This window comes from Leishmania donovani, chromosome 20 (assembly GCF_000227135.1).
Source record: "Leishmania donovani BPK282A1 complete genome, chromosome 20".
NCBI classification, from domain to species: domain Eukaryota; phylum Euglenozoa; class Kinetoplastea; order Trypanosomatida; family Trypanosomatidae; genus Leishmania; species Leishmania donovani.
This window is the reverse complement of record NC_018247.1, coordinates 567,921-593,419: the sequence shown is the minus strand read 5'-3', so window position 1 is coordinate 593,419 and position 25,499 is coordinate 567,921. Positions and strand designations below refer to the sequence as shown.

The following is a 25,499-nucleotide window of genomic DNA, read 5'->3' as shown; positions in this document are numbered from 1 at the left end:
GGCTGTGTGTGTGTGTGTGTGTGTGTGTGTGTGTGTGTGTTTGCGCGACAGACTACTGAGTAGGTAGAACAGCGGGAGATCGAGCGGCCAAGAAAGACAGGGGAGGTAAGAAAGAGGAGCAGCAGCGATAGCGGGTGAGAATACACGGATGCATGAAGGGAGAAGAGAGCGGGCAAATCCGACAACGGTCGGTCTTGCTCATTTCGTTTGTGTTCTTGTTCCTGAGACTGAAGCGTGAGTTGCGGTAGCTAAAGACCGACACACACACGCCATCCTCTCCCCGCACACCGTGCACGCGGACGGGTCTGCATGACGAAGCCTCCGACTTCGTGAGTTGCAAGAGAGAGGAAAGGGGCTAAGGACCGAGGCCTCGACGCACAAGCATACAGCCAAAAAGGGCCCGCCGTCGATGATCAGCCTCGAAGGGAGGGTTGCACCCGCGAGCGGGGCTTGCCTGCGCATGTGTGTTTCTTCGCACCATGACCCTGGAGAGAGAGGCGGGCTGAGGGAACAAGGGGGAGGTCGATGCGATGAACGCTGGGACAGGACGAGAAAATAGGACAGGTAGAGAACGGTACGGAGGGGAAAGGAGTTTCATAGCAGCGGAGACTCCCCAGTGGGAAAAAGGACCGAGACCAAAGAGAAAAGTGGGGAGCCGGCTCCCCACTTTTCTCTACCCCTTCCTATCCACACTCATAGGCAAGCACTCACACACGTACACAGAGAGGGTGAGAGAGGACGTATACACATATACCTCATACTGCGCTTGAGATATGCACATCGGAGAGTGCCTGTGTGCGTGTGCCTGTGCAGCTGATAGAATCGCAAGGGCTCTCCACCCCCCTCGATGTATGCACATGAAAGGAGCCGAACGAAGTGACACGAAAAAAAAAAAGGACGGTGCGGGGGCGTGGCCACGATAACCGCTGCATGGTATGGCCAACGAAGTGGTGATCGGGGGTGGCAGTCCTGTTGGTGCTGTTTGGTGACACTTCGCGAGAGAAACCGAGGGGCAAGTAAAGAGAGAGGCGAAGACGAGGTCACCCGCGCCTCTCCGCATGCGCACATATCTCGATCCGCAACGTTGGGCGGTCACCCAACAGCTCGGTCGAAGGGGTGTACGCAAGCGACACCGAGGCGCATGTGAACAGAAAAGCGACGGGGGGAGCAGATAAAGGAGAGGGCAGAGGACGACAGAGAGACGCCGAAGTGCAGGCAACCGCCACCGAGCACTGAAAGAGGCGTGCAAAGACATCAAGGCACGCCCACACCTGCGCTCCTTCACGCGGCGATACGTCTACATAGAAGCCACCCACCACCCGAAGGAAAGAGCACAAGAGTCCATGGAGTCACCCGACACGAACGGAGAAGACAAAGTCCGACACAAACGAGTCGGGGGCGGTACCACACAAGAAGAAAACACAGGCGAGGACAAACAGAGAGCAAGGGATTAGAGAAATTGCCAGCTGCACGCATGAAACGTCCAGCTCCACGTGTCCTGCTGCTGCCGCTGCTGCTGCTGCTGCGTTGGGAAGACGGCACAGAACAACCAAAGATGAAAAAGATCACATGTGCAAGAGAGAAGAAAGGGCCAAGAAACAACGTGAGTTCGACGCCACTCGAGCCCCCTCCCTTGCCCTTCGCCCGTCGCAGGCTCCACATCGCGCGTGGCGCGAAGCAGGGGTGGGCACGCGCTAGGGTGCTGCGCCGACTCAGTCGTCGAAGAGCACGGTCCCCTGCCTCGGACTCTGCCCACACACCTCTCGCTCCGCAGGTCGCCTCACCGCCGCTCCCGCATCATGCCGGTCGCCGCCTGGTGCATCCTCCCCTCGGGGTGCCTCAGGCCTCCCCCACACCGCTGTAGGCAGCGCGAGGGCCGGGGGTGGGATATGCGCTCGCGTCACGCTGACGCTCTGCCTGTCACGTGGATGGCGCAGACGTGTACGCTGACCCACTGTCGCAGGTCGCTCCAACGCAACGCCATCCAGGGCCTGGCCGTGTCACCACCAGAGGTGGTTCTGCATCCGGCAGGGGATAGGGCTGGGGAGGGCTGCTTGGCTTCACCACACAGTGCGTGGGTAGTGGACCCTGAGATACGGCGCACTGAGCGGGGTCCACACGTCACGAGGGGTGGGGAAGGGAGTCGGAGAAAAAAGGGCTGAAATGAGGAGCAGAAGAAAGGGGCAACAGAGGTACTTGCGCGTAGGCGCAGCCCGACCGAAACTGGTACAGCGGCAGGTAAAGCATACACGCATGCGCACGTACGCCAATGCCTGCCAGACGTCGCCGATTACATCCGCGACCATGTAGAGAAGATGAACGACAGGGAAGGGGAGTGGAAAGGATAAGCGAGCGTCGCTTGCCGCATCTGTGGGTAGCAATGAAACGTGCGACGCGCTACGACTGCACTCTCCTCCGCCGCGCGCGCGCACCCGTCACAGCGTGAGCTGCGGGGGGAAGGTAAGGAAAGGTTGAGGAAGAACAGAGGGCGCAGCTCCAGCTCACTCTGCCGCTAGGGCAGGCTCGAATCTGCTCGTCTTGGGGTCGAGCACCATGCACTTCCACATGTACCCCTTGATGGGACCCTCCACGAAGGCCACGGTGGCACCTGCTGGCACGGACACCTTCGCTTTCACGCAACCGCCATCGGAGAACTCGAGCTTCACGGGACTCTCCGCGTCTTCGGCAGCCCCGTGCGCACGCGCCGGGCGTAGCGCCTCGGCACGGAAAAAGGTCGCCTCTACCGTGGCGTCGCTCTTGCCGTCGTTGAAAAGGGTCCAGCGAATCTCCTCCACCGCTGACGCCTGCTTCTCGTCGTCCTCAGGGGCGTGCTCTTCGCCCTCCGGCTTCGGTTGATGGTGCGGTTTGTGGAAGGGCTCGGTGGTCAGCAGGAAGATATTCGCCGTCTTGCCGTACATGAAGGCCAGCTTTGCCTTCGCACTCTCCTTGTGGGGGCCGAGCACCTCCGGGTCGATGTTGGCGAAGTGCGTCTTCATGTCAACGGAGAGGGCCCTCACCTCTTCAGTGGAGGCCGATGTATCGGCCTTTGGCGCACTAGAACCGCAGCCCATTCCGCCTCCCTTCGGCTGATATATTTGGGTCTGGCGGCGAGCAACTACAGAGAAGAAGATAGAGCGTGAGACACGTGCGTATGCGCTCCGTGTAGGAGACTCGCCAAGTTCACCAGGAAGGGGTATGATGTGCGTTTCTGTGTCACATGAGGCGCAGCTGGTGCTGCTCCGTTACTCTGCTGCCTTTCCGTTTATTTTTTTTCGCGTTTTATTGTGCTGTCGTATTTGTATTTGTGTGTGTGTGTGTGTGGCGCTCTTTCGGTAGTCAACTCAAGAACGGTGAGAGAGGGTCAAAGAGGGGGCAGGCGAAGAGAGCGAAGTGAAGGGGCCGGGAAGGAAGGGGTGGGCTCTCAACGCAGCAGAGCTGCCATCTCTGAGGGCACGCCCTGCACACCAGCTAAATGTGTAAAGAAGTGGCGGTCATCAGCGCATGAACGACTTACAGACCGAGAGAGAGAGACGAGTAAGTGGTGCTTGAAGGGCCTCTCCTCGGCTGCAAGCGTGTGGCTATGCAACTGCGATGGGCAGTGGTAGTATTAGCCTTGAGCTGCGTTGTTGCTGATACACGCGGCCGTCTAGAAAAGAGAGTACATACAGTAATAACCACACACACACACACAAAAGGTGCTGGAAAGGCGCAAAGAAAGCGCCGAAGGCAAAACGCCGTGCTGCTACCAATTGCCGATGCCCACGGTTAACGGCTCTTCGTCTATCAACGCCTGAGCCGCTTGTTTATTCTTCAACGCGTCTACTCTACTACGAATAAGTCAACAAGTAGATGCATACACAACCACAGTCTATCTGCTTTTGTTCCACTACGGTTTTGTCAAGGATCCGGGCTAACCAGCACCGTTCGGGGTCGCTCAGCCCAATGCAATGCCACTGCAATACGGCGCAGGTCAGGACCAGGATTACGCTCAACATCACTGAAACGCAGCTAAAGGAAAAAACAGCAGAGGGTATGCGTATACTTGTCGAATCACCGACAGGATTCGTAGTGAACTGGTGCAAACGTGACCATCACGACCGCAGGTCTCTTCCGGCACAGCGGCAGCCCAGACCTGTCCGCCGACACCAAGAATGGGGGTACTGCGCTACGATACCACGGTAAGGTGTGACTAGCATCTTCAGGGAGCGCCGTCCTCGCAAACCGCAAGGAAGCGGTAGAAGAGAGGGAGCAGGGAGGGGATGGTAGGGCAAAACATAAAATGTACATGAACGGTTGCAAGAAGCATGCACGCGCGAGAGGGAGAGAGGGAGAAAGAAGCAAAATGAATCCTGCCAAAGAGAGAGAAGGAACGAAAAGACACACGAATGCAGAAGCAAGCGCGCACGTATACGCACACGCCGGGCGCGTGCACCCCTCAAGCGCAACGCGCATGCCCTCACATTCTCTGGGCGCCTACGCAAACGTACACGCGAAGAAGAGCAGACAGAGAGTCGGGCACCAAAAGGGAGACCCCATCAAGGGCAGCACAGCGCCCTACGCACGCCACGCCGAATCGCAGCCATAACTTAAGGGGAGGGGGAGAGGGAAAACAGTACATGCTTAAGAAGAGAAACGCTAACACCACCGAGCGAAACGGAAACGCATAACTATATATATATATATATGCAACTATATATATATAGGCATATCATCAGGTCGAAAGCAGCGGGCAAGGGGAAAGGCGGGAGGAAGAGGGCCAACGCACAACGCACAGCGGCACATTGGCGGGGAGGGCCCGCACAGAAGGGCACTGACGCAGCTGTCTTCCCTCTCGCATCTGCACATTTGAAATTGATAGGCGTATGTGTTCTTGTGGGCGTCTCTCGCTGCCCCTCACTTCGTGTCAGCTAGGCAGAATTGGAGAGAAAAGGGGAGAGCCGGAGAAAAAAAAACGAAAGAATAAAGGCCGAAGAGAGAAAAGGGGAGGAAGAAAAGGTGATGGCTGCTGTGGAAGCCGCCACGTGCGCGCCAGCAACCAGCATGAGTCAGCACCGATCCCCAAATCGCACTTCTTTGTTTCTTCTCCAAGAAAGGTGGTTTGGGCAAGCACACATGCACACACACGCGCGCACACAGCTGTAGACGCGTGTACGCACGCGGTGGCGAGGGAAAGCACGCATGAAGAAGGGAGAGGGTGGCTACAAGGATAGACAGACGCACACACGCCCACGCAGACACACGCATGCACAGACCGTTACTGCCGCGCTAAGCGCCACACGTGTATTATCGCTTTCATCGCGAGCGAAAGGGGCAAACAAGCAGATGTGTGCATCCGACATGTCTGTGGACGTCCTCCCCCCGCTGCTTCTTCCTAGAAGGCGATGTCGAGTGGTTGGGTACCGGTGCTCTTCCACTCGCTACTCTCCACAGAGGCGTCACCGCGGGGTGCAGAGCGGTCCTTGTCCGAGCTGGCTGCTAAGCTTTTGAGGTCCAGCACCGGCACCCCAGCTGCGCTACTCATATAGCCTGCACGCGCGGCTTTCGCATCTGCTGCAGACCACGCTGGAAGAGTGGCAGCAGCTTCCGGCGCTGCGTCAGCAGCACCGCAGCCTAAACTCTGTGAAGCGGCGGCCGCTGTGCTTGGCACAGTAGCCGGTGCACCGAAGCTATAGGGGTTCGCGGCCGCTCCAACGCACTGGTTTTCCCTATTCCCGCTCTCCTCCTCTTTTCCGCGGTGGCTCCGAAGTGACAGACGGCGCTGCGCACCGATCTCCCCAGCAGCAGCAGCAGCAGCAGCTTCACCCTTCGCGGCTGTCTCAGGCGCAGGCAACGAGGATGGCGGGGGGTGTTGGGGTGGTGTAGCAGACGTCGTCGCTTCCGCGTCATCAGCCCTCCTAGTGGCATCGATCAGAGCCTCCGCTGGGGCCTCGAAGACGGTGGACTGCTTCAGGTCGGGTGGCGCAGCGTTCAGCGTGTCTGACGAGAGAGGTGGGATGATATGAGTGTGTTTTGGTGCTCCGCTAGTAGCGGCTTTGGGCAGCGTGGCCATGGCACTGCCTGTGAGGCGAGCGACAGCAGGACCGGATCTGGGTGCAGGCGCGGCGCCGACTGCCGGCGCTGCTGCTTTCGCCAAGAACATCAACGTGTGCCGGTATCCCTTCTTACTCGCCGCTTTACTCTTCTTCTTGAGACAGCACACCATCTTGGGTGTGAGCATGCTGCCCAATACTGCCATGCTGCGTGATGCGTCGAAGGGCACGAGGAGCGTGTCTAACCTGTAACCAAGCACGTCACCTTCCGCCAAGTATACCGTCGCCCCTGGCGCGAGCACCACGAATACCTCCACAGCCGCCGCACCAGCGACGCTCTTCTTGAACTCCGCAAGCTGATGCTCCTCCACAGGCGTCGTTGGGGCAGGAATCGCAGCTGTGAATGCCTCCACAAGAACCGGACGCACTTCCACGTAGCTGCGGCTGCTACTAGACGTGCCCTGCGACTGCAGCTCCTTCTTATTGGTGGAGAGAGAGGTGTGCGAGAGCGGCGTCGGGCAACAAAGCACCCGCAAGTCTCCAGGGGCCGGTGTTGATGCTGTTTCGGTCCTGCCAGACGGTTTCATCGGTGCCTCCTCCCCAGCGATGGGCTTCATCGGGCTCGTGGACTTCTCCTTCTGCGCCCGGTAGCACAGCAGTACCGACACCTGCGCCTCGTGGGTGCCGCTATCGTTAAACAACAGCCACCGCGTCCGTTCTGACACGCGGAGGAGTGTGATGCGCGAAAGCTGGCGGCGCATGCGCTGCGGGCTAACACTATCGACGCCACTGGCACCTCCGTTCAACAAAGCCGGCGCTACCGAGGCGCTTGCCCCGCCTTGGCCATCCTCGGACTTTCGGAAATGGCTGTCCTTCACAAGCACGGAGCACACCGAGGGGGTGGCTAGCGGCACGTCCTGCTCGTCATCCGTAGTCGTGTCACACACAATTCTAGCTGGGCCAACGCTAGACGACGGTGCTGGAGCAATGGCGAAGGTAGAGATCAGCTTCTCGGGTGCCTTTGACAAGGCGGGCTGCGCGCCGTCGCCGCCACCTTTTTTGGTGCGGCTGCGCCGCTTTGGCTGCCTCTTGCTGCACTGCGGAGACGGAGGATCGGGTGGCGGTGCCGCCCCTGCTGAGCGACCCACCGCGTTCACCGCGGCTGTTGTGGACGGTAACAGTGTCGAGACTAGCTGATTTGCCGCCGCTCCGTTTTCGCCGCCTTGCGACGATCTCTCGGCGCCACTCGTGAGGGAGTCGCCACGATCGCTGGCCGCTCCTGGAAGCATTGGGGTGCGCACGGGACTGTTGGTGGTGGAAAAGTTGAACCCCTTCTTCAAAAAGCTCGAGCGCGGAGACTTCAGCGGATTCCAGCATGAGCTGCCCGGGCCGCCAGCGCCGGTGTCATTGAAGCCGGCCATGGTGTTCACTGCATACTCGTCGTTTGTCAGCAGCGGGACGAGTCGGCCTTGCTCATCCACAGCGATGTTGAGGAGGAAGCACGAGCTGAGTGACGGGAGGAGGCTAGGGTTTCTGAGGAGAGCGTTTGCGGCGGCAACGGCCCTTGCCTCTACCTCCTCTGCGGTACTGTCGCTGCCGCGTTTCTTGTTCCTCTTGGCATCGGCAACAATTTTCTTCGCGTCCTTCCTCGACTTCTCCGATACAACCGGCAAGCTGCAGAGCGGAATGACCCGTGCCGCGCACCCGCCTTGCGGACGGCGCACCGTTCCACCTGGGCCACGCATCGGCAGCGTAGATGCAGGGATGAGTTGATTGTCGGGCATGAAGTTGTAGAAGAGCGGACACGGCGGCAGGGGCGCGCTGGTGTCGCCAGCGCTTGCCGTGCTGAAACCAGAGCCCATCGCGATGGCGTGCCGTATGAGGTGTTTGGGCTGCGTGGCAAAGACAGTGGAGACGAGAAGGACAATACACACGCACAGAGGCACACAAGGAGGTGGGGCAGCAGCAGCAGTAGCAGCAAGGGGAGGACGAGCAGAATAGCACAGGCTGCACTTAGGCGGAGAGATCAGTCAGAAAAAAAAATGAAACGAGAAAACAGAAGAAAACGAGCGTGCACGTGAAAGGGCGGCGCTGATGCGCCGATCAGGCGGCGGAGAAGGAGCCAGAGAAGTAAAAGCGTGCACAAGACGTGGGCAGCACACACGCACCACGAGAGCTACATAGACACAGAGAAGGGGAAACAAGAGAAAGACGGTGCTCCGACATAAGAAGGGAGAACATGCAGGGAATAGAATGCAGACGTGTGAGACAGAAGTGCGAGATGGCGAATTCCAAGGTGCACGTATGCGCTCTTGAGGTCCACACATACGCACTGCACCTCCAGGGCCAATAACGCCGGTGGAGGCAACGGCGAAGGACGAAACTAAGAAGAGGGAGATCGACGTAACCAGCTGTCGCCTTCTCGTTTCGCTTACGCCAGAGATCCAGACAAGAATGAATATACGTGCATATGTACATATAAGACGCACTGCCACTGCAGGTGGAAACACCTTGTCTCGTATTGCAAACCACAAGAAAACGAGGGCGCAGAGAGAGGAGGAGGGATAAGACAGGGAGGAGAGAAACGGCAAGGTAGAGAGGAGAGGCGGGGGCTATGAAAAGTGTGAGGAGGGTTTCTGTGGCGCATAAAGAAAGCGTCCTCCAAGAGGCAGCTCACCGTCTGTGGAGGTGGGGAGGCGCACGTGTGTGGGTGTGTGTAAGGGGGAGGGAGGAAGGGATAGAGACAGTGCAGTGGGACAGAAGTCGGGAGTCGAAAGAGCATCGAGAGTGTGACTTGAAGAAGGGCGGGAGGACACACCAGTGCGCACGCATCGAAAGTGCTCCTCGGAAACCGCTCACCGCAGAAGGCATCGCAGTTGGCGACAGGCGCAGCAGCCGAGAAAGAGGGGAGCTGGTGCCGTGGTGAGCCGAGAGGAGCATAAAGCAACTGTCAAACGCGATTCCTCTTCTTCAGCCCGCGCTGGGCCAGCGATACCGGCCGGCGGCGTCAGTCCGCCACCATGGACACCTTTTTCGTTACGCATCTGTTGCCGTGTTTCGTTTTGTGCTAATCAAAGAGAGAAAGAAGCTTTCTCCCCTCCCTACCTCCACCACACACGGCACTCTCTTCTCCTGATCAACAGATAGGCCGAGCTGTTCACCCCACCACCACCACCACCAGCAGCCTCTCCCGCATAACGCGTTTGCCGCATTGCTCACGGTGGAGCGGCAATGAGAGTAGGGGGCGCTCAAGGACATATACAAGAAGACAGAGAGAGGTGCGTGCAGGAGTCGAGTGCACTAGCAGGGAGGGAAAGGGAGAAAGGTTAAGAGACCAGTGAAGGCGAAAAAGTCGAAGAGCGTTTCGTATGCATGGGCCAACAGTGTCCCGTGGACTAGCGCAACCACAAAGCACATCTACACACACACACACACAGGGAGGGGGAGAGAATGGATGTGCTCAAAGGCAAGCTATAAAAGCTTTCCCACGCACGCACGCGCCATCCGTGCATAGGGCCATCAATGTCGTCGACATGCAAGGGCACAGCCACACGCCAAGCATATTCTTTGGCGTCGACAAAGAATTGCGTTCAAGGGGGGGGGGCATACGTGATTGGATGCCGCGTCCTCTCTTTCCTCTGCGTTTATATCCGTCACCCGCCTTTCTCATGATAAGAAAGTCATACATGCATCGGTGAGAATGCACACGCATCGCCGTCCACTCATTACTGCTCGCATCCATCATACCCACCTTTGCCTCTGACCTCCTTCGACACAACGCGCCAAGTAGTCAGTGCGCCCCATCGTAATTCCTCCCTTGCTTCCATGAAGCAAGTACGAGAGGGAGGGCGAGGTTCGATGGATACAGATACACGGGACTTGCTCTCAGAGAGAGAGGCTTGACGCATGCACGGGTTCGTATGGGAAGAACACGAGAGAGTAGGACCGCAAAGGGGAAGAAGGGAGGGGGAGGGAAGAAGTTGGAGTGTAAACATTATAAAAGCGCTTTCACGTACCATGCATAGGCCAAGCATGGCGGACGAAGACGAGAACACGCAGAAACGCCTAATGATAGGAAGCACCGAATGTCTACAAGCCTGAAAACAGAGCAGCTAGCCCATTCCATCATCAGCGCACCTCACTGGCACACGCACACACACTTCGCTCTCTCTCCTCTACCAAACGACAAGGGGAAGGGCCAGGTAGCAATGACGCCGACACCAAAGCAGACGGAGAAACTCATTAGAGGGATGAGAGAAAAAACGAAAAATGAGTGTGCACTTGAAAGGGGCGGGTGGCGTGGTGAAGTGGTGAGCATGAGAAGGAGCGAGGGGGGGAACAAGACGCGCACCAATAGGGAAAAAATGAAGGCAGTGGAGGAGAAACAACAAAGTCTCAACAAGACACCATCGCCATCCGATACACACAAATGGAATTATAGCACGCGTTGCTCACGTGTGTGTGCGCACGAGGGCCAGGTGCCTCATCGGCCCCTCGGCATCTTGCACGAACTGTATAGCGACGGGAGAGAAGAAAAGGGGGAGAGAGGAGAGGAGAGGCGAGAGCAGAGACACCAAAACAGAGCACAAGAAGAACGTTTTTGGGCGCCAAGAGAATCCGCCCAACATGCGTGCGCATCATGTATGCGTACAGCCTCGTCATACAAGTACACTAAACCTCATGCGGCACCCTCACCACGTCATCATTCACCTTGCGATCGGTCACAGAAGCCTCCTCGACAAAGTGGGCCTTGGTGTCGTGGTGTGTCATCTCCGTCTCAGCAAGCGCCGCAGCAGGTGGCGCCATCGGAGTAACGGATTTCTTAGCAGCAGCGGAAGTCTTGGCCTCCTGCCCCGTATCCTCCGTCTTCGCCGGTGAATTCTCCTCAGCGGATGCTTCAGGGGACGGCATCCATCGGCTGCCGGGTCTTGTCGTGCACCTCGGCTGCCGCACTGTTCAGCTGCTCGGCTGCAATGCGCTTGTCAAGCTTCCCGCCCGCCTCCGCCGCTGCCGCCGAGGTAGACTCGCCTATGCGTCAAAGTCGGTGGCGACGTTAATCGGACTGGCGTCGTAGCACGTGTAAAAGCCGTTGTACTCGCCGCGCATGAAGCTCTGGGTCTCCCCTGGCGCCACATCCAGCACCAGCTGGCACTGGCCTGTCTCATCGAGGGAAACCTGGCGCGTGCTGCCGAGAGCCTTGATAGAGCTCTCGGGTCCGAAAGTGACGGAGATCCGCATCGTGTACTCGGATGTGTCGTTGTAGAAGGCCCATATGTGGCGCTTGTCGTTCACCAAGCGGAACAGGAGGCCGTTCTCCACATCAAAGCAGCGGTAGACGTGATCGATGGGGAACTCCACGGCGGGGCCCGGACCAACATACGGGGAGCTTTCGTCCACCATGAAACGGGCCTGGCTCTCCTCGTGAACCCTAGAAGTAAGCTGGTGTTGCTGCTCGTCAAGAGTGATCGGCTTCCCCGCGTGCTGCTTGTCATCCTTTTGGGGGGTGCTGACAGCCGACACATTATCAGCAGTTGGAGTAGCAGCAGCAGACTCTGCCTCCGAGCCCATGTTGCGCTCCGCCGGTCCAGCAGCGGAAGCCTTGCCCGATTTGGGGGAGATTGCATTCTGCGCCTCATAGTCGCCTGCGTACTCAGGATGTAATGGCGCAGGCGCGGAGAGGGTGGAAGCGGCCGCAGGTGACCCCGGCATCGAGACCGGATGGCTCTCGATGAGCATTGGCGCATCACCTATATGAAAGAGTGCCGCATCGGGCGTGTTCTCCTGGGCCTTCTTCTCGCGGATGCTCTTGCTTCCTCCGCACCCCATCTTTGGTTTTTGGTCAGTGTCTTGCAGCAGCCGATGGGCAAGAAGGAGTGATGGTGTGAATGGCGTCTCGACTGGGTGGATGTGCGTGTGTGCTTGCAGCGTGCGCAGAAGCGGGAGGGGTGAAGAGAGAGAGAGAGGGGGCGGGTTGTTGGGGCGGGAAGGCCGGGACCGTCAAAGTACCAACGCCACAGCCACGGCAACGGCGACTAACAAACACAGCAAGGGAGCCACGGCTCTCGTAGGGGAGGAGGAGGAGGGGAAGAGAAAAACAGCGCAGAGTGTGAGGAAGAGGGGGAGGAAGGAAAGGAAAAGAGAGGGAGGGGAGAGTGCCACAAGAACAAGAGTCCCGCAAAAACGCGGCAAACACGCTTCTCGGTGCTGCAAGGAGAAGAGTTGTAGCAGCAGCAGCAGTAGTTGTGCAAAGAAGCCGCTTATGTGCGAACACGGGTGGGTGTGGGGAGGGAGAGGGGAGGGGGGTATGTGAGTGAGCTTCCCTTGAAGGGATGGACGGCGGGAGAGAAGGTCCCAACGTGCTAGACAATGCGGGGCAGGCGTGAGAAAAGAGGAGGCACAAAGAAAACGGCGCAGAAAAAAACTGCCGCCGTGGATGTGCGCGCGTCCGTCTGTGTGTGTGTGTGTGTGTGTGTGTGTGTGTGAGCGTTGCGGAGGGGGGCTGCGTACGTGGTGCGTTCCATACACACCGGGCCACGACAATAGAAGAGGGAGTGGCCAGGACTAGAGAAGGAAAGGAAAGGCATCAAGGGAGAGAGCGGCAGCAGCGGGTTCAAATGTGTGCGCGTCACTGTCGATGAAATGGCGTGCAGATGCACGACAGCGAGCGGAGGGGGCGCCGTTCGACAAATGCACACTGCATGCGCCGCCGCGCGGTTCAACTCGCCGCAAAGAACTCCACGGAACTCATGCGCGCGGCTTCGTATATGCGCCGCCTGCGGTCCCCACCCCTCATCCGCTTCTCTACCCCTTCTCTTGTCTTGTCGCGCTTCTGCGGTGTCTCCTTCCTTTCCGGCTGCCACGCCGCCCCTCCCCATGCGTGCGCACACGAGAGCGACAAACACACGGATGGGGGGAGAGACGGTGTAGCAGGCGGCGCATAAAGCCAGAAAAGCGAATAGAAAGGTCGGGGTCAACATCTCAGCCGACTCTCGCGGAACATCACAAAAAATGAGCAGTGCGCGGGTGCCGCACCTCAGCAGGAAATCCTTCCGCTCTTCCCCCAGCTCAACGCTTCTCTCTCCGCTCCTCCTCAGGCCAGGCCTCGTTCCAGGTACGCTGCGGCTGAGGGGAGATGCGGCGTGCCGTATAGCTGCACAGTGCTGCCGACGCCGATGCCGAGGACAGGGCTGAAGTCGTGAAAGCACGCGGCCCCGGGACCGCTGCTACCACCGCCACTGCCGCCGTTGGTGTCCTCGCTGCTGCCGCTGTCTAGTGAGAACTGATGCAGAAGAGAGGTTGTCGGTCGATTTAGCGGTCCCTCATGAGGCAAGAGGCTGCCGCCAGCACGGTCTGCGCCAGCCAGGCTCGCCCGTCCGTCGCCTCTCCACGGCTGCAGCAGCTGCAGCGATGACGGAGTTGTCATGAGCGTCAGAAACCGCTTGCTGCTCGGATGCGTGTCGAGCTGACGAATCATGCGAGGGGCGACAGCGGAGGCGCCGTGGGCCTCACTCGATGTGAGGTCTGTGGCATACAGGCTGTCGTGCGCCGCGCCAAACAGAATGCACGGCTCCTTCGTATAGCGCCGATCCCAGACGGCCACTGTGCCGGCAGCGTACCCGGCCACCACCGCATTTGGGTAGCGCCGCGAGTAGCTCACCCGCAAGCAAAAGGGCGAGACGAGGCCGCTCCTGATGCAGCAACGGAGAGACGGCAGAGACACTCCGCGTCGAGCCGCTCCGGTGACGCCGTCGCGCAAATCGAAGACGCATACGGGCATGCCGTAGCTGCCCACAACGTACTCGTACGGCGTGCATGGGTGGGCCATGAGGGCCGACACGGCTGCGTTATCCTCCGCAGCGGAAGCCAATCGGCCAGACAGGGCAAGCCGCTGCTCGCTTCCCAAGTCCCAGGCACTGACACCACCGTCCTGAGTACTCACGTACAGCAGGCCGGTAGGGGGTTGGTAGCTCGACACGCAGTGGTGCTGCTCCTCTCTCTGATCCAGCGGCATCGTTTCAAAGGTAGTCACGCGGCGCACTTCCCGGCGGTCAGCGAAGTCAGAGAACACCTCCACAGCACCGGTGCGCCGCACCGCACACAGCAGAGGGCGGTAGGCCGCGTCGACAAGGTGCAGGTCGCCCACCCCGTGGTAGTAGTGCAGGTGGCCATGCCGGTACGAGGACGGTAGCGCGGCAGCGGCATTGGCAGCCTCGGCGCGCTCCATCCACATACCGGGCCGACTGCCGCCACCACCGAGGCCACTTGCCTCGTCACGGCGGTAAGCTGCGGCGTTGACATCCTTGCCTGTGCCGTACGCAGTGCGCGAGAGCCGACGCGCCTCCAGCTCCACCTTAGCAGCGGCAATGGCGCCGCCCGCGCGCCGAGCTGGGGCCTGGCCATGTGGGTTGTATCGATCGTACATGTATCGAGGCTGCGCAACACGCGCCGTGGCGGAGTTGGCGCGGCCAACAACATCGCGCAGGAAATACTGCGCGCGAGCCTCCAAGGCTCGAAGAGACGAAATAGACCCTCTGCGTGCGCCTCGAGCTGTCGCAGAGCGCTCATAACCGACCTCACCCCTGTCATTGTTGGCTGCGTCCTGCGCCGCCTCCACCTCGTCCGCAGCTGCTTTGCCGACGGGCTCGTACGACCACACGCTCAACAAGCCGCCTGTTGTCGATGTCACCAACATCGGCTCCGAGGGGTGGAAGAGGATGACATCCACGTTACCAGCCACACGCGAGAGGGACAAGGCGGCCGCGCCGACACCACCCCCACGCCGTGTCGCACTGGACTCTGGAGAGGAGCTAGAGGACGCTGACGCGCGGCGGCGTCCGTATCCAGGCACACCAGCCCGACCAATGTCGCCTACACCAATGCACTGGAATGGGGCATACGCACGCGTGGCCGTCGGCAAGGGTGCTGTGCTGCCGGCCGTTCTGCTCAGCTGCTCCCTATCACGCACCGCCAGCAGCGGTGTCCCGCCGCATCTGCCTCCGCCCACCACGCCCGCTGCGGCCTCCTGCGCAGATGCGCGGATGTTGCACTCTACGCGTTGACTGTACTCGTACAAGGCGTTCTCTTTTTCGAGGTTCATGGGGTGGCGTGGGTCGCTGTCGTCCGTCTCCTCCAGCATGAAACGCTCTAGGAAGCTGAGGGCGCCGTAGGCGAAAGTCATCATGGCAGTGCTGTCCAGAGTCCACAGCGGATGCAGCGCGAAGGCCTCCGCGTCGAGGAGCATGCTGGCCATCCCGCTGCCACCGACGACGCCCTCGCTACCTACTTGCAGCTCAGACGCAAAGTAGTCGTCCCCATCCTGCGGCCCGACACCTCTGTCGCCGGCGTCACGACGCCGAGTAGTGGCTGTGGACGGCGTGCCGCCACGAGCTCCGGCGCGCACGGCGAAGCCACCCTGGCCGACCCCCGTGTCACCGCTGCAACGAAGCCCGCGGACGCTGCGCCCTCTCTTCTGCCGTGTATCGCCACCGCCGCCGTCGACCTCATCGCCCTCCTTTCCGCCGACTGCGCCCGCAGCCTCGATACGGTAGTGTGAGTGCGGGCGCAGCGGCGACATCGGGGACGCAGTTGCCCCCTCTGCACTGTTGGAAGACGCGATGCGCAGCAGTCGCACAATAAAACGGCGCAGCACTGCAGGGTGCGGCTCAGCAACATCCTCCACGTCCCCAGCGGACGCCGCGGCAGCTGCGACGCTCCAGTGGCCAGCCTCGAAGTCGCTCGACATCGGCATGGGGGAGGCGCCCATAGTACGCATTCCGAATAGAGACGTTGCAGCGGGGCCGCCGCCATGCGCCTCCGTCTCCCTTACGTGGAGCAGCTGTTTGAGCGGCAAGTACGTGGCGAGGCCGCCGCCGGACACTGCATACGACGCCTCTAGCTCTTCTCCGCCACATCCTTGCCCGCCCTCTCCACTGACACCATGGTGACGATCTATGTGGCGATAGCTCTGGCGAGAGCCAGACGCGTGGCGTTGCCGACGTTGGTGGCCGGGGTAGTGGTGACGGCCTGCCCCGCTGTAGTCGTCCTCTTCCGCGACGGGGGACGGCGAGGTGCGGCGCTGAGGGTCCATCACGGTGTAGTCATCGTACCACGACTGACGAAGAAAACTGAACTCCTCCAGCACCACGCGCCGCACATATGTGCGCACGTATGGGCAGGTATCTTGGGTGTGCTCAAAAAAGAGGCGCACGAGGTTGCTAAGGGGGGGCAGGTAAGCCTGCAGTCGGCGATGATCCTGTGGCATGATGTGATGTCGAAGGCCGCCGCCAAGCACCACAGAGCCGGCACCGCCCCCAGTGGCAGAATCGCTCACCATGCCGACACGGGCGGATCGGGCAGCGGGCACCAGCACGTTGCTGCGGCGGTGAGAATAGATGGGCCCCGGTGTGACGACGTGCGGTTCGTGGTACGACACGGACACGGTGGGCGGTGCCCAGACGCTGTGGGTGGCCTGCTGCTGCTGGTGCTGCGGTGACGTGGCGTTGCTGCCGTGCGCGCGGAGGGAAGTCTGCTGTCCACCACCTCTGCAAAAGCTTTTGTCGCCAAAGATGGACGGTGGGGGCGGGGGCTTGCCCTTGGCGGCCAGCCTGAACCACCGATACATCCACTGGGCCACGTACTGCCCAATCTCCTCTACGGGAATGTCCTCGCGCAGCTGCGCAAACAACCAGCGATACGCGGTGTAGGCCATGCGTGTCGCCTCAAGCCTCAGGTCCGTGTTCATCTCGGACATGCGCACGGGCAGTCCGTGCAGACGATGCAGCTGTAGCTCGGCGTAGCGGGCCCGCGAGGCCTGACTCGGTGCAGGCGAGATGAGCACCATCATGAAGCACCGCTGCGCTGCCCCGCGCAGGATAGACGTGTCAGAGTACATGAAGTGGAGCAGCGCCGGCGCCGCAATGTGCAAGCCCGCCTCGAGCACCTCGGCAGATGTCTGCGGCACGTCCTGCACAGTGCCGTCCAGCGGGGGGCTCAGGGAAGGCGGGTCAGGCGGTGCCGCTCCGGGGAAGGAGGCACCGACGTCTGCGGCCGAGCTGCCAAACGTCACACCCTCCTCCTCCCTCTCCGTGTTGCGGTCTTCTTCCTCCGCGGCAGGAGTAGCGGCGGGCAGCTTCCAGCTGCACAGGAGCGACACGAAAAGCGTCAGCAAGGTCAAGTGGTAGGTGGTGGCGATGAACGCCGGCGGTGGTGTCATGTGCGGTGGCTCGTCGCCTGCCTCGCAGAGCGGCGTTGCGGGTCGTTGAAGCCGCAGCGCCGGCGGCGACGATAAAACATGCAGCTTCTGCGAGAAAGATAATACACGAGGGATTGGCGGTGCCGCCGTCGCACCCGCTGTCGTAGCCGGAGCGGTCGATGCCTCCGTTGCCGCTAGCCACAGTGGCGCTTCCTCTTGTGCTTGCTGTAGCAGCTGGCAGCAGAGCTGAAACACCCCGTGCTGATGGCACGCCTCGCGGCCGTCATCGCTGTGCAAGGCAATGAGCGTCAGCAGCGACGCGGCCATCATACGCTGGCCGTACGGAGTGGCATAAGGGCCCAGCACGTTGCTCTGCCATGCCCCTGGCGCCTCATCACCGCCAGCTGACGATGTGGACGGTGGCACCTCCACCGGGCACTGGAGTACCTCCGCGCAGGCCTTCACCGCCACGTCCCGCTGCTTCGCGGACCCGATTAGCTCGGGGTCGGCGTAGCAGCTCTTGCAGTAGATGAACAGTGTGGCCGGCATCAAGAAGCGTAGGTCGGGTCGACTCCAGTAACGGTCCAGCACAAAGCGGTAGACATTTGCCTCGGCACACTGCAGCACCGCTGCCGGGCCACAGTCGACAAGTCGGCAGACCAGCTCCGTCGCCCTCTCACGGTGGGCAGCGACCAGCAGCGCCTGCAGCAGCGAGGGCATCCGCTCCATGAACGGGAAGGTTTGCTGTGGCGGGGGCGCCTCTGACGCTGCTGCTGCTGTCGCCGCCGTAGAGGAGGAGCTGTACAGGTTCCCCAGAGCTGCAGTACTCTCTATCGCGTCTGCGGGGCGGTACAGCTCCGCGGTGTAGCGGAAAGAGGCGGCCTGGCCAGAGGTGGTGGTGCTAGTGAAGAGGTTTGTAATGTACTCTGTTTTGCGCACCTCAACGTGAGCAGGGGGGCCCTGCGTGGCCGCCCTTGAGAGGGCAGCTGTGGGCAGCACCGCCACCCCATCACTCGTAGCGGACGCCGCTGGCACCGCCGCGATGGTGGTGGCATTCGAAAGCCTGCTGAGATCAGCATTCGGCACTCGCTGGTATCGCCCGAAGGTGACAGTGGCGCGCGATTCCACCTGCTTTGGCGCGCCGGAAGTCACCGCAGCAGCACCTTCAGGTGCCGTGGGGCGCTTCTTGCGGGGGTCCTGACAGCGAGTCGAGGCGTGAGGTAGGAGGGCAACCGTCGTGCTCTGCGTGTTGCGGTCCCAGACCAGGCCGGCAGCGGCGCTCTCAGAACTGTTAGGCAGAGCGACAGAGGATCTGGAAGCCGCCGTCAGCCGCGCGAGCCCGTCAGACGGTGACGGGATTGCGGTGGCCTGTTGTGGTTGCTGAGGCGCCCGCGGATAGGAAGAGTGGAGAGAGTTGGCGTACTGGTCAGCGACACTGCTCAGAGGAACTCTGGCGGCCGCACCACGGCCGTTTCTGCCTTGCACACGTCCCGAGGTGGGACACACATACGGGCGGCGTCTCTCACGGCCGACCTCTCCGGCTTCATCCCGACCATCTGCACCAGGGGTAGTTGTGCTAGTACCGCCCCACGCCGCGGAGGTCGACGAGCGCGGCCGCAGCCCCCACACGCCAGCCAAGTAAGCCCGTGGCAGCTCAAATGACTGCTGCGTAATGCCGTCCAGCATCGCCTGCAGCCCGAGCAGCTCTTCGGCTAGGAACGGTGGTATCACCACCGCGGTGTCGTCCGGCAGCGACGGTAGGCAACTCGTCTGCGCCTCTGCCCCCGGCGACGCGGCGGCGGCCGGCACGGCGTTGCTGACCTCCACGGCCAGGAGGTCGGGACGGCTGTACTTCCACGACGTCACCTGCACATCCAGCCAACTGCGGAACTCCAGCACACTCGCACAGTGTGGCGGGGCGGGCCGGACTGCGCGGAGGAGAGAGACGCACGAACGCTCCACGATGTTGTCCCACGTGCTCCACAGCCTGTGCGAGTGCGTCGCTGGCACGGGCGGGTAGACACTGAGGCAGCCGCCCAGTCCACCGACGATGATGCGCTCTGCCAACAGATAGCCTCGAAAGAGCGGCGCGACGTAAACGTCCTCGCGGAAAAGCCGGGAGTACTGTGGGAGGGAGAGGGTAGACCACGCGATGCACTCGGTGATGCACTGTAGGTACCACTGCAGCTGGCCAAGCGGTGTTTTCTTGTCCGTCAAGGTGCCAGGGAAGAGGTGGAGAATGAGCGGGTGCAGCGCTTGCAGCTCAGGGCGCTCCGCGACAAACCACAAAATGGCCATGCGCAGCGGGGTGGTGAGGCAGCTCGTGAGGATGTCGGAGGGGAGGCGTAGGTGGTGCCGCAGGGCCCCGGCATCACCGTCGCTCACGGCACGGCCGCCCCCCGCTGCACCACCGGCGGCAGCGCCGACACCCATCATGCCCGCGTCACCGCGGCCGACACCCACCCTCGACCGCATGGCGCTGCTGCCACTGCCACTAGCGCCACCATTGCCGCTGTCGGTACTCCCGGTAGCGCCAATGAAGTAGAAGTCTTGCAGGATGGTACTCTGCGGCGGCGCAGCGCTGTCCATCCCGCCAGCACCGAAATGGCCGCCGCAGTGGAGCGGGTCGGCGGGGACTGTGTCGAGGTTGCTGCCTACACGATCGTAGCTGCTGCTGATGCGGCTCGCTTGACTGTCGGCGGGCGCGTCCATCTCCACTGCGCTTACCTGGCGACTCGACATGAGCTGGTACTCGCGCGAGGAGGTGAAGTAGCGCTGCTGATGCTGCTCCTCGCACATTCGTATGTAGTAGTTCAGGATCTCGCCAGCCTCGGCGCAGTCCGCCACGAAGACCAGCGGGAACCCGACACGGCTGCGGAAGGTGTCCAGGGACAACTTGCTGTAGGGCGGTCCCGCGTACCCCGTGGCGCTCGGCCCTATGTTCATCAAATACAAGTTGCCCCCACGCGGAGGCGGCACACCTCGAGCGACGTAGTGAAAAATCACCTTTGCGTTGCCAGCGTCTTTGCGGGCGTCGCTGAGGGCCTGAATGAGATCAGAGGGGCGCGCGTTGGCGCAGCACGTCGTCGGCAACGGTCGCGGCGCCAGCCCTTTGTATTGCTCGCTGAGCCGCTCCGACAGCTGCGCCAGGACGGCGCTGCTGTCCCCGAGGATGAAGGCGGGCGAGCGCCACATGAAGAGCGGAGACCATGCCTCCGCCTCAGGAGAGCTCATGGACGGCATCCCTGCCGCTTCGCCGCCGCCGCCGCCTTCGCCCCTCTCGTCTCTTAGCGCCCCCTCCGCGTTCTCCACGATGGACGTCTCCACGTTCAGTGCAATGCACAACCTCTTGGAGTGCGTCATAGAGACCGTCGTTCGAGAGGCGATAGCACGAGGGCGGTACGCCGCGCCATGCTGCAGGAGCAGCTCCTCATCCCAGCGTACGCCATGGAGCTCTTGATGCAGCCAGCACTCCTGTACGAGCTGCGAGTCCCAGCGGTGGAGCTCCGCCTCGAGTACTTCGGTGTCTGAGATCGGCACCAGGCACGGCAACGCCGGAGATGCTGATGGCGACGGCGACAGCGGTGATGCCTCGCTCCGGTACTCCACGCGGCTGTCTTGAGTTTTAGTTGGAGAGCCTAAGGTAGTGGACAGTGGCGACGTAGGCGTCGAACTTCGCGATACCAAAGTCGTGTTGTTCGGCTCTGCAAACATGTTGGGCTGCGACAGTGGTGTGTCTTGTAGGAGGGGTGGCGCGACCGACGTGCGACGTCCACTACACGGGAAAGTGCTATGGAACTCCGTTGTCACGGGAGACGACATCGGGTCCTCTGGAAGAGATACACGGCGAGAGCGGCCAGCGGTGTAGACACCGTGAGCTACAAAGGGCCGTCGTTGCGGTTGTTGCTGCTGGGCCGGCTGCTCTTCGTGTGTGTACGCTACTTCAGCGGAGTACGAGGCGACAGGGTCATCTTCCGCCGGCGCCTTCGCGTCCGTCAGTCTTATAACTCGGCCATGACTGCCGGTCGGAGAGGCCATAGCCAAGAGAAGCTCCTGCACATCCCCGTCTGTGATCTCATCCAGCGATTCCATGTCCGGCACCGAGAGCACCATCCTCAGCGGGGAATCGGCGTGGTGGCGCGCTGGCCAGGCCGGTGGCGAAGCAGCCGGCATTGGCGCCCTACCCAAAGTTAGCAACGCGTGAGCGAATATAGGCAATGAGGAGGAAACGGATGATGATCCTGACAGCGGCAGGGAAAGCGCCAAGACACGATAGCGTGCGCTGCTGCTGCCGCCCTTTTCCTTTTGTGTTTCTAGCCGGCGGGTGCTCTCCCACACCCACCCGCCAACCCACTGGCGACGATAGAGGGGGAGGGGGGGAGGTGAAGGAGGAGGTCGTCCAAAGCAGGGCAGTGGCCCTGACAGGGGGAGGGGGCAGGGAGGAAGACAGGCCGCCTCGCTCCTCCTCACACACACGCCCACGGGTGACGGAGAGAGGAAGTTATCCAGCTGAGACGCGCTGGAAGTTGAAGAGGAGAAAACGCGAGAGAGAGAGACAGCGGTGGGGAAGAGGGTAGGGAAAAGGCAGCAGGACGAGAGAGAGGCTAGCCCTTCATGTGCACCTCCATGCCATCATCGCAATGTGCAATCCGAAGCTTCTCCGCCCCACACACACCTCCCCCCATCCATGACGCAAAGGGGGATACAGACACTAGCATGGAAAACAAGAGGGGTGAAGAGTGAAAAGTCAGCAGCCATCTACACCGCGATACCTCGTTCTCACCTCCACGATGCTTCGCACGTTCGCAGAGCTTCTGGGGCTGCTGCTCTTTTCGTCATTCCGGCAGTCTTGTGTTGTCGTTAACCCACTCGAACGCGTAACGCAGCGCACGGTCCCTGACACATTCTCTCCCCTCGGCCGTGAAGAATGGCCATCAAAGAGCAGAGAAGAGAAAGCGGCGCATGCGATGGGGAGAAACGGGGAAGTATTCAGAGAATCGAGAGTCTGAGAGGGCCGCGGACCGCACGTGTGCCGCCGCTCCTTGCCAGAGCGCCAAAGGCGCAGAGCAAAACACAGAGAGCAGGAAACACAACTGCTTGCGAGGGCGCAGGAGGGACAACTCGCACGACGCGACGTCGATGGCGGCGGCCACAGTAATCAGCACACACACACACAGAGGGTGCTCGAAAAAGGGGTAGTTGCATACACACACGCACACAAGCACTTCTTCATTGGCCCGAAGTTCAGAAAGAAGAAAAAGAGGAGAGAAGACAATGAAAAAGACAAGCGCGCACACAAACTACAACGCTGAGTAAGAAGAAGGGGAAAGAGTGAGAGAGCGCCAAAGACATACCTCGGAGTCACCACTCCGACTTACCTCTTTCCGTATCGCCTCCCCCCGCCCACGCATGCACGCTCGCCCTTCTGCACGTTCTCGCCTTTTGTCGAGTTCGATGGCGGTGTCGGTCTGAGAGAGTGCGCAGAGAAAGGAAGAACAGAACGACAAGATGGCATACAGGCATGGAAGACACACATGTAGGTGCGAAGATGCGCTCCAGAGAGGCAAACAAGCACGCCCGCTCGCTTCATTCATCCGTCTAATTCTTTCTCTGTTTGGCAGTGCGTTCCTATGCGTCTCACGAGGACCCTTTTGAGCCTTTCTCGCAAATCACACGTGCAAGCTGCTACGCACTGCCTGGACTCTGTCCCCCTTCTGCCTCACTACGCCACCTCATCCCTACCCAGCCGCGCGTGTTCCCTCGGCGCCACTCGTGAACGCCCACGGTGGTCACTACACGTAACTGGCGACGCGCACACATGCACGGCGCGCGTGTGCCTCGCGGAATCGACGAGGCAGCGCAAACGCGTGTGTTTGCGTGTGCGTGTGTGCGTTTGTGCGTACATGGGAGTGTGGCGAGGGAGGAAAGCACCTTGCACCGCAGGGCGGGTGAGGGTGCACTCCCCCGCCAGACACCGTTTACATGCAAAACAAGAATAATAGTTGCAACAGCGAAAAGAGAAAAATGAATGGGAGGAGAAGCGAGGAGCACCGAGAGGAAGGGAGAGGGAGAGGGGGACGATCCCGAGTGCACTCCGCCGCCGTCTGCTGAGGAAACATAGAAAGTAGGGGAAAAGAGTGAACAAGGAGACAAAAGGCAGCGCGGGACGCGAAACCACAAGAGGGAAGCGAAGAGACTACAAAAAAAAAAACGAAGGCCGCCCACGGCCACACGCATACACACACACACACAAACATCTGCGCCAAAAACTGAAAGCACGCACGCAGTGAGCAGGTGAGCAGGCGAGCTAGAGACAAAAAAAGGAAGCTATATGGACACACACACACACACAAGCACACATGTAGACACATATGCACACACAGGAAGCGACGTAGAAAGCACATACACACATGCACGGTCATAAGAGGAAAGAGATGGTGAGATGCACGCACAAGCCGCCGGCCAGCCCACCCGTATTGCCGCACATACACAAGCGCGCACACACACACGCAGAGAGAGAGAGAAACAAGCACGCGCTTGTGAAGCAATCAGAGATACACCAAAGCAGAAAGGAAAAAAAGAGAGGCATAGCCATGCGCAGGTCACAGTCGCTCACCTGCACACACACACACACAATACGCCCGCAACATCAACAACGAAAAAAAAGAGAGAATCCCACAGAGGCCCACACGTGTAGTGGCGCACAGACACACACACACACACACGCATGCACAGCCTCTAGCATATGCACAGGAAAGATAGTAGGGAAAAAGGAGAAAAACGATGGCTCTGGGTCTTATTAACCACATGCATAAAGAGATCGGAGAAAGAATGAAGAGAGAGAATGGTAGCGGAAGACGGTGGAAAGAAAGGGTTGAGAACGGGAGTGGAAGAAACGACGGGGACGCCGCAGGAGAAGAGAGAAAAGAGGACGCTGTATCGCCCCAAGCACGCGCACGAGCTCTCAAATGCGCCCGTGAGCGCTAACAGCGCTGTTTTTTGTTTTTTTTTTCGTTTTTGTTTCGATCCCTACGTCTGTATCCTAAGAGCCCCATTCGTCCTGTCTTCTCGTGCGCCTCGCTTCGTTGCCGCCTCTCCTCCTCCTCCTGTCATGCGCTGCGGCACCTTTTATGGTCGCCAGCGCTGCCATCACAGGAATCCAGCAACGGGAAAAGGAGAGAGGGTGGAGAAGGAGGAGGACCACAGGCGCCGGTGCACAGTGCATACCGTAAGGGCAATTCATGGGGAACGAGATTCTGTCTGTGTGTGTGTGTGTCTCGATCATGCCCCGCCTACCAGTCCTCCCTTTTCTCGCCAGATAGGTATCATCTAAAGGCGGTACCCACGCTCATCCTCAGCCGTGCGGGCTTCGAGCGTGTCGACGCGCCACCCCGTCACCGACCCCTCAACGAACATCTGGGTCTCGAGCGGGCGCACATCCACCTCGCAGAGATACTTGCCAAAGTCGTCTTCGTTACCCTCATCCGGGTCATCAATGCGGAAGGCGGTGGTGTCGCCCAGCGGCACTATCTGCGAGTCGTAGTCGAAGAGGACGGCTACGTGAATGATAAGCTCCCTGCTATCATTGTAGAAAGCCCAGCGCCTGGCTTCCGTGTCGGCAATGCGGTAGAGGATGTTGCTGAACATCGGGTATGTCTTGGTCCCTTTGACGGTGGGCTTGCCATTCTTGAAGGCCACGGGAGCGGCCTCCTTGGAGATGCCGGACCCCATCGCGATGCCGTGAAACCCGTTCTCCTTTGGGGGCTTTTTCCAGTGTCGCTTCAGCGGGAGACGACAAGGGGGGGACAAAAAGGGATAGAGAACAACCGCAGCGCACACAAGCGCACCGAGATGCCGCTGCTAATGTCTGAAGGAGGCGCTGGTGGAGGTGCTGGGGTGGAGTGGGGAGGGGGGACGGAGTGGAGCGGATGGGCCAGAGGGAGAAAGAAGGGAGGCGAGCAAGCAGCACTCCGAACAAAGAGAAAAAAGAGAGTGCGCGAGATAGAGGCTAACGTCCAACGAACGGTGCGTGTGTCGGTGAGGGGGACGGAAAAGGATGGGAGAGAGGATGGGGAGGAGGGGGGATGCAGTGATGAAGGAAAAGGAAGGTAGATGGAGAGGGGGAGCAGTCTTGATGCGTTTTCCTCGGATTCGCACAGCCTCTCAGAAAGCGGGCAAGGGGGACATGTGCAAGTTGGGACGGGTGTCCACAAATTGTGGGCGAGGGTTTCGCTCACCTACACTGGGGACATCCGTGTGCCATGCGGGTCTCCTGCTTG

General features: G+C 60.4%; 5 protein-coding genes across 5 annotated transcripts; all 5 read right to left on the bottom strand.

The window, feature by feature from the left end:
- Positions 1-2,501: 2,501 nt before the first annotated feature.
- LDBPK_201310 (hypothetical protein, conserved) lies at positions 2,502-3,071 on the bottom strand (the record flags this gene model as incomplete). Its single annotated transcript, XM_003860424.1, has 1 exon — positions 2,502-3,071. One exon carries the CDS (start codon positions 3,069-3,071, stop codon positions 2,502-2,504), a length of 570 nt encoding a protein of 189 aa, XP_003860472.1.
- Positions 3,072-5,371: 2,300 nt separating this feature from the next.
- Positions 5,372-7,891, bottom strand: LDBPK_201300 (hypothetical protein, unknown function; the record flags this gene model as incomplete). Its single annotated transcript, XM_003860423.1, has 1 exon — positions 5,372-7,891. One exon carries the CDS (start codon positions 7,889-7,891, stop codon positions 5,372-5,374), a length of 2,520 nt encoding a protein of 839 aa, XP_003860471.1.
- A 3,166-nt stretch (positions 7,892-11,057) lies between these two features.
- On the bottom strand, positions 11,058-11,765 carry LDBPK_201290 (hypothetical protein, conserved; the record flags this gene model as incomplete). The annotated part of the gene is made up of 1 exon (XM_003860422.1): positions 11,058-11,765. The coding sequence occupies one exon, from the start codon at positions 11,763-11,765 to the stop codon at positions 11,058-11,060; it is 708 nt and encodes a 235-aa protein (XP_003860470.1).
- Positions 11,766-13,119: 1,354 nt separating this feature from the next.
- Positions 13,120-21,393, bottom strand: LDBPK_201280 (hypothetical protein, conserved; the record flags this gene model as incomplete). The annotated part of the gene is made up of 1 exon (XM_003860421.1): positions 13,120-21,393. One exon carries the CDS (start codon positions 21,391-21,393, stop codon positions 13,120-13,122), a length of 8,274 nt encoding a protein of 2,757 aa, XP_003860469.1.
- Positions 21,394-24,549: 3,156 nt separating this feature from the next.
- On the bottom strand, positions 24,550-24,951 carry LDBPK_201270 (hypothetical protein, conserved; the record flags this gene model as incomplete). Its single annotated transcript, XM_003860420.1, has 1 exon — positions 24,550-24,951. The coding sequence occupies one exon, from the start codon at positions 24,949-24,951 to the stop codon at positions 24,550-24,552; it is 402 nt and encodes a 133-aa protein (XP_003860468.1).
- Positions 24,952-25,499: the final 548 nt, after the last annotated feature.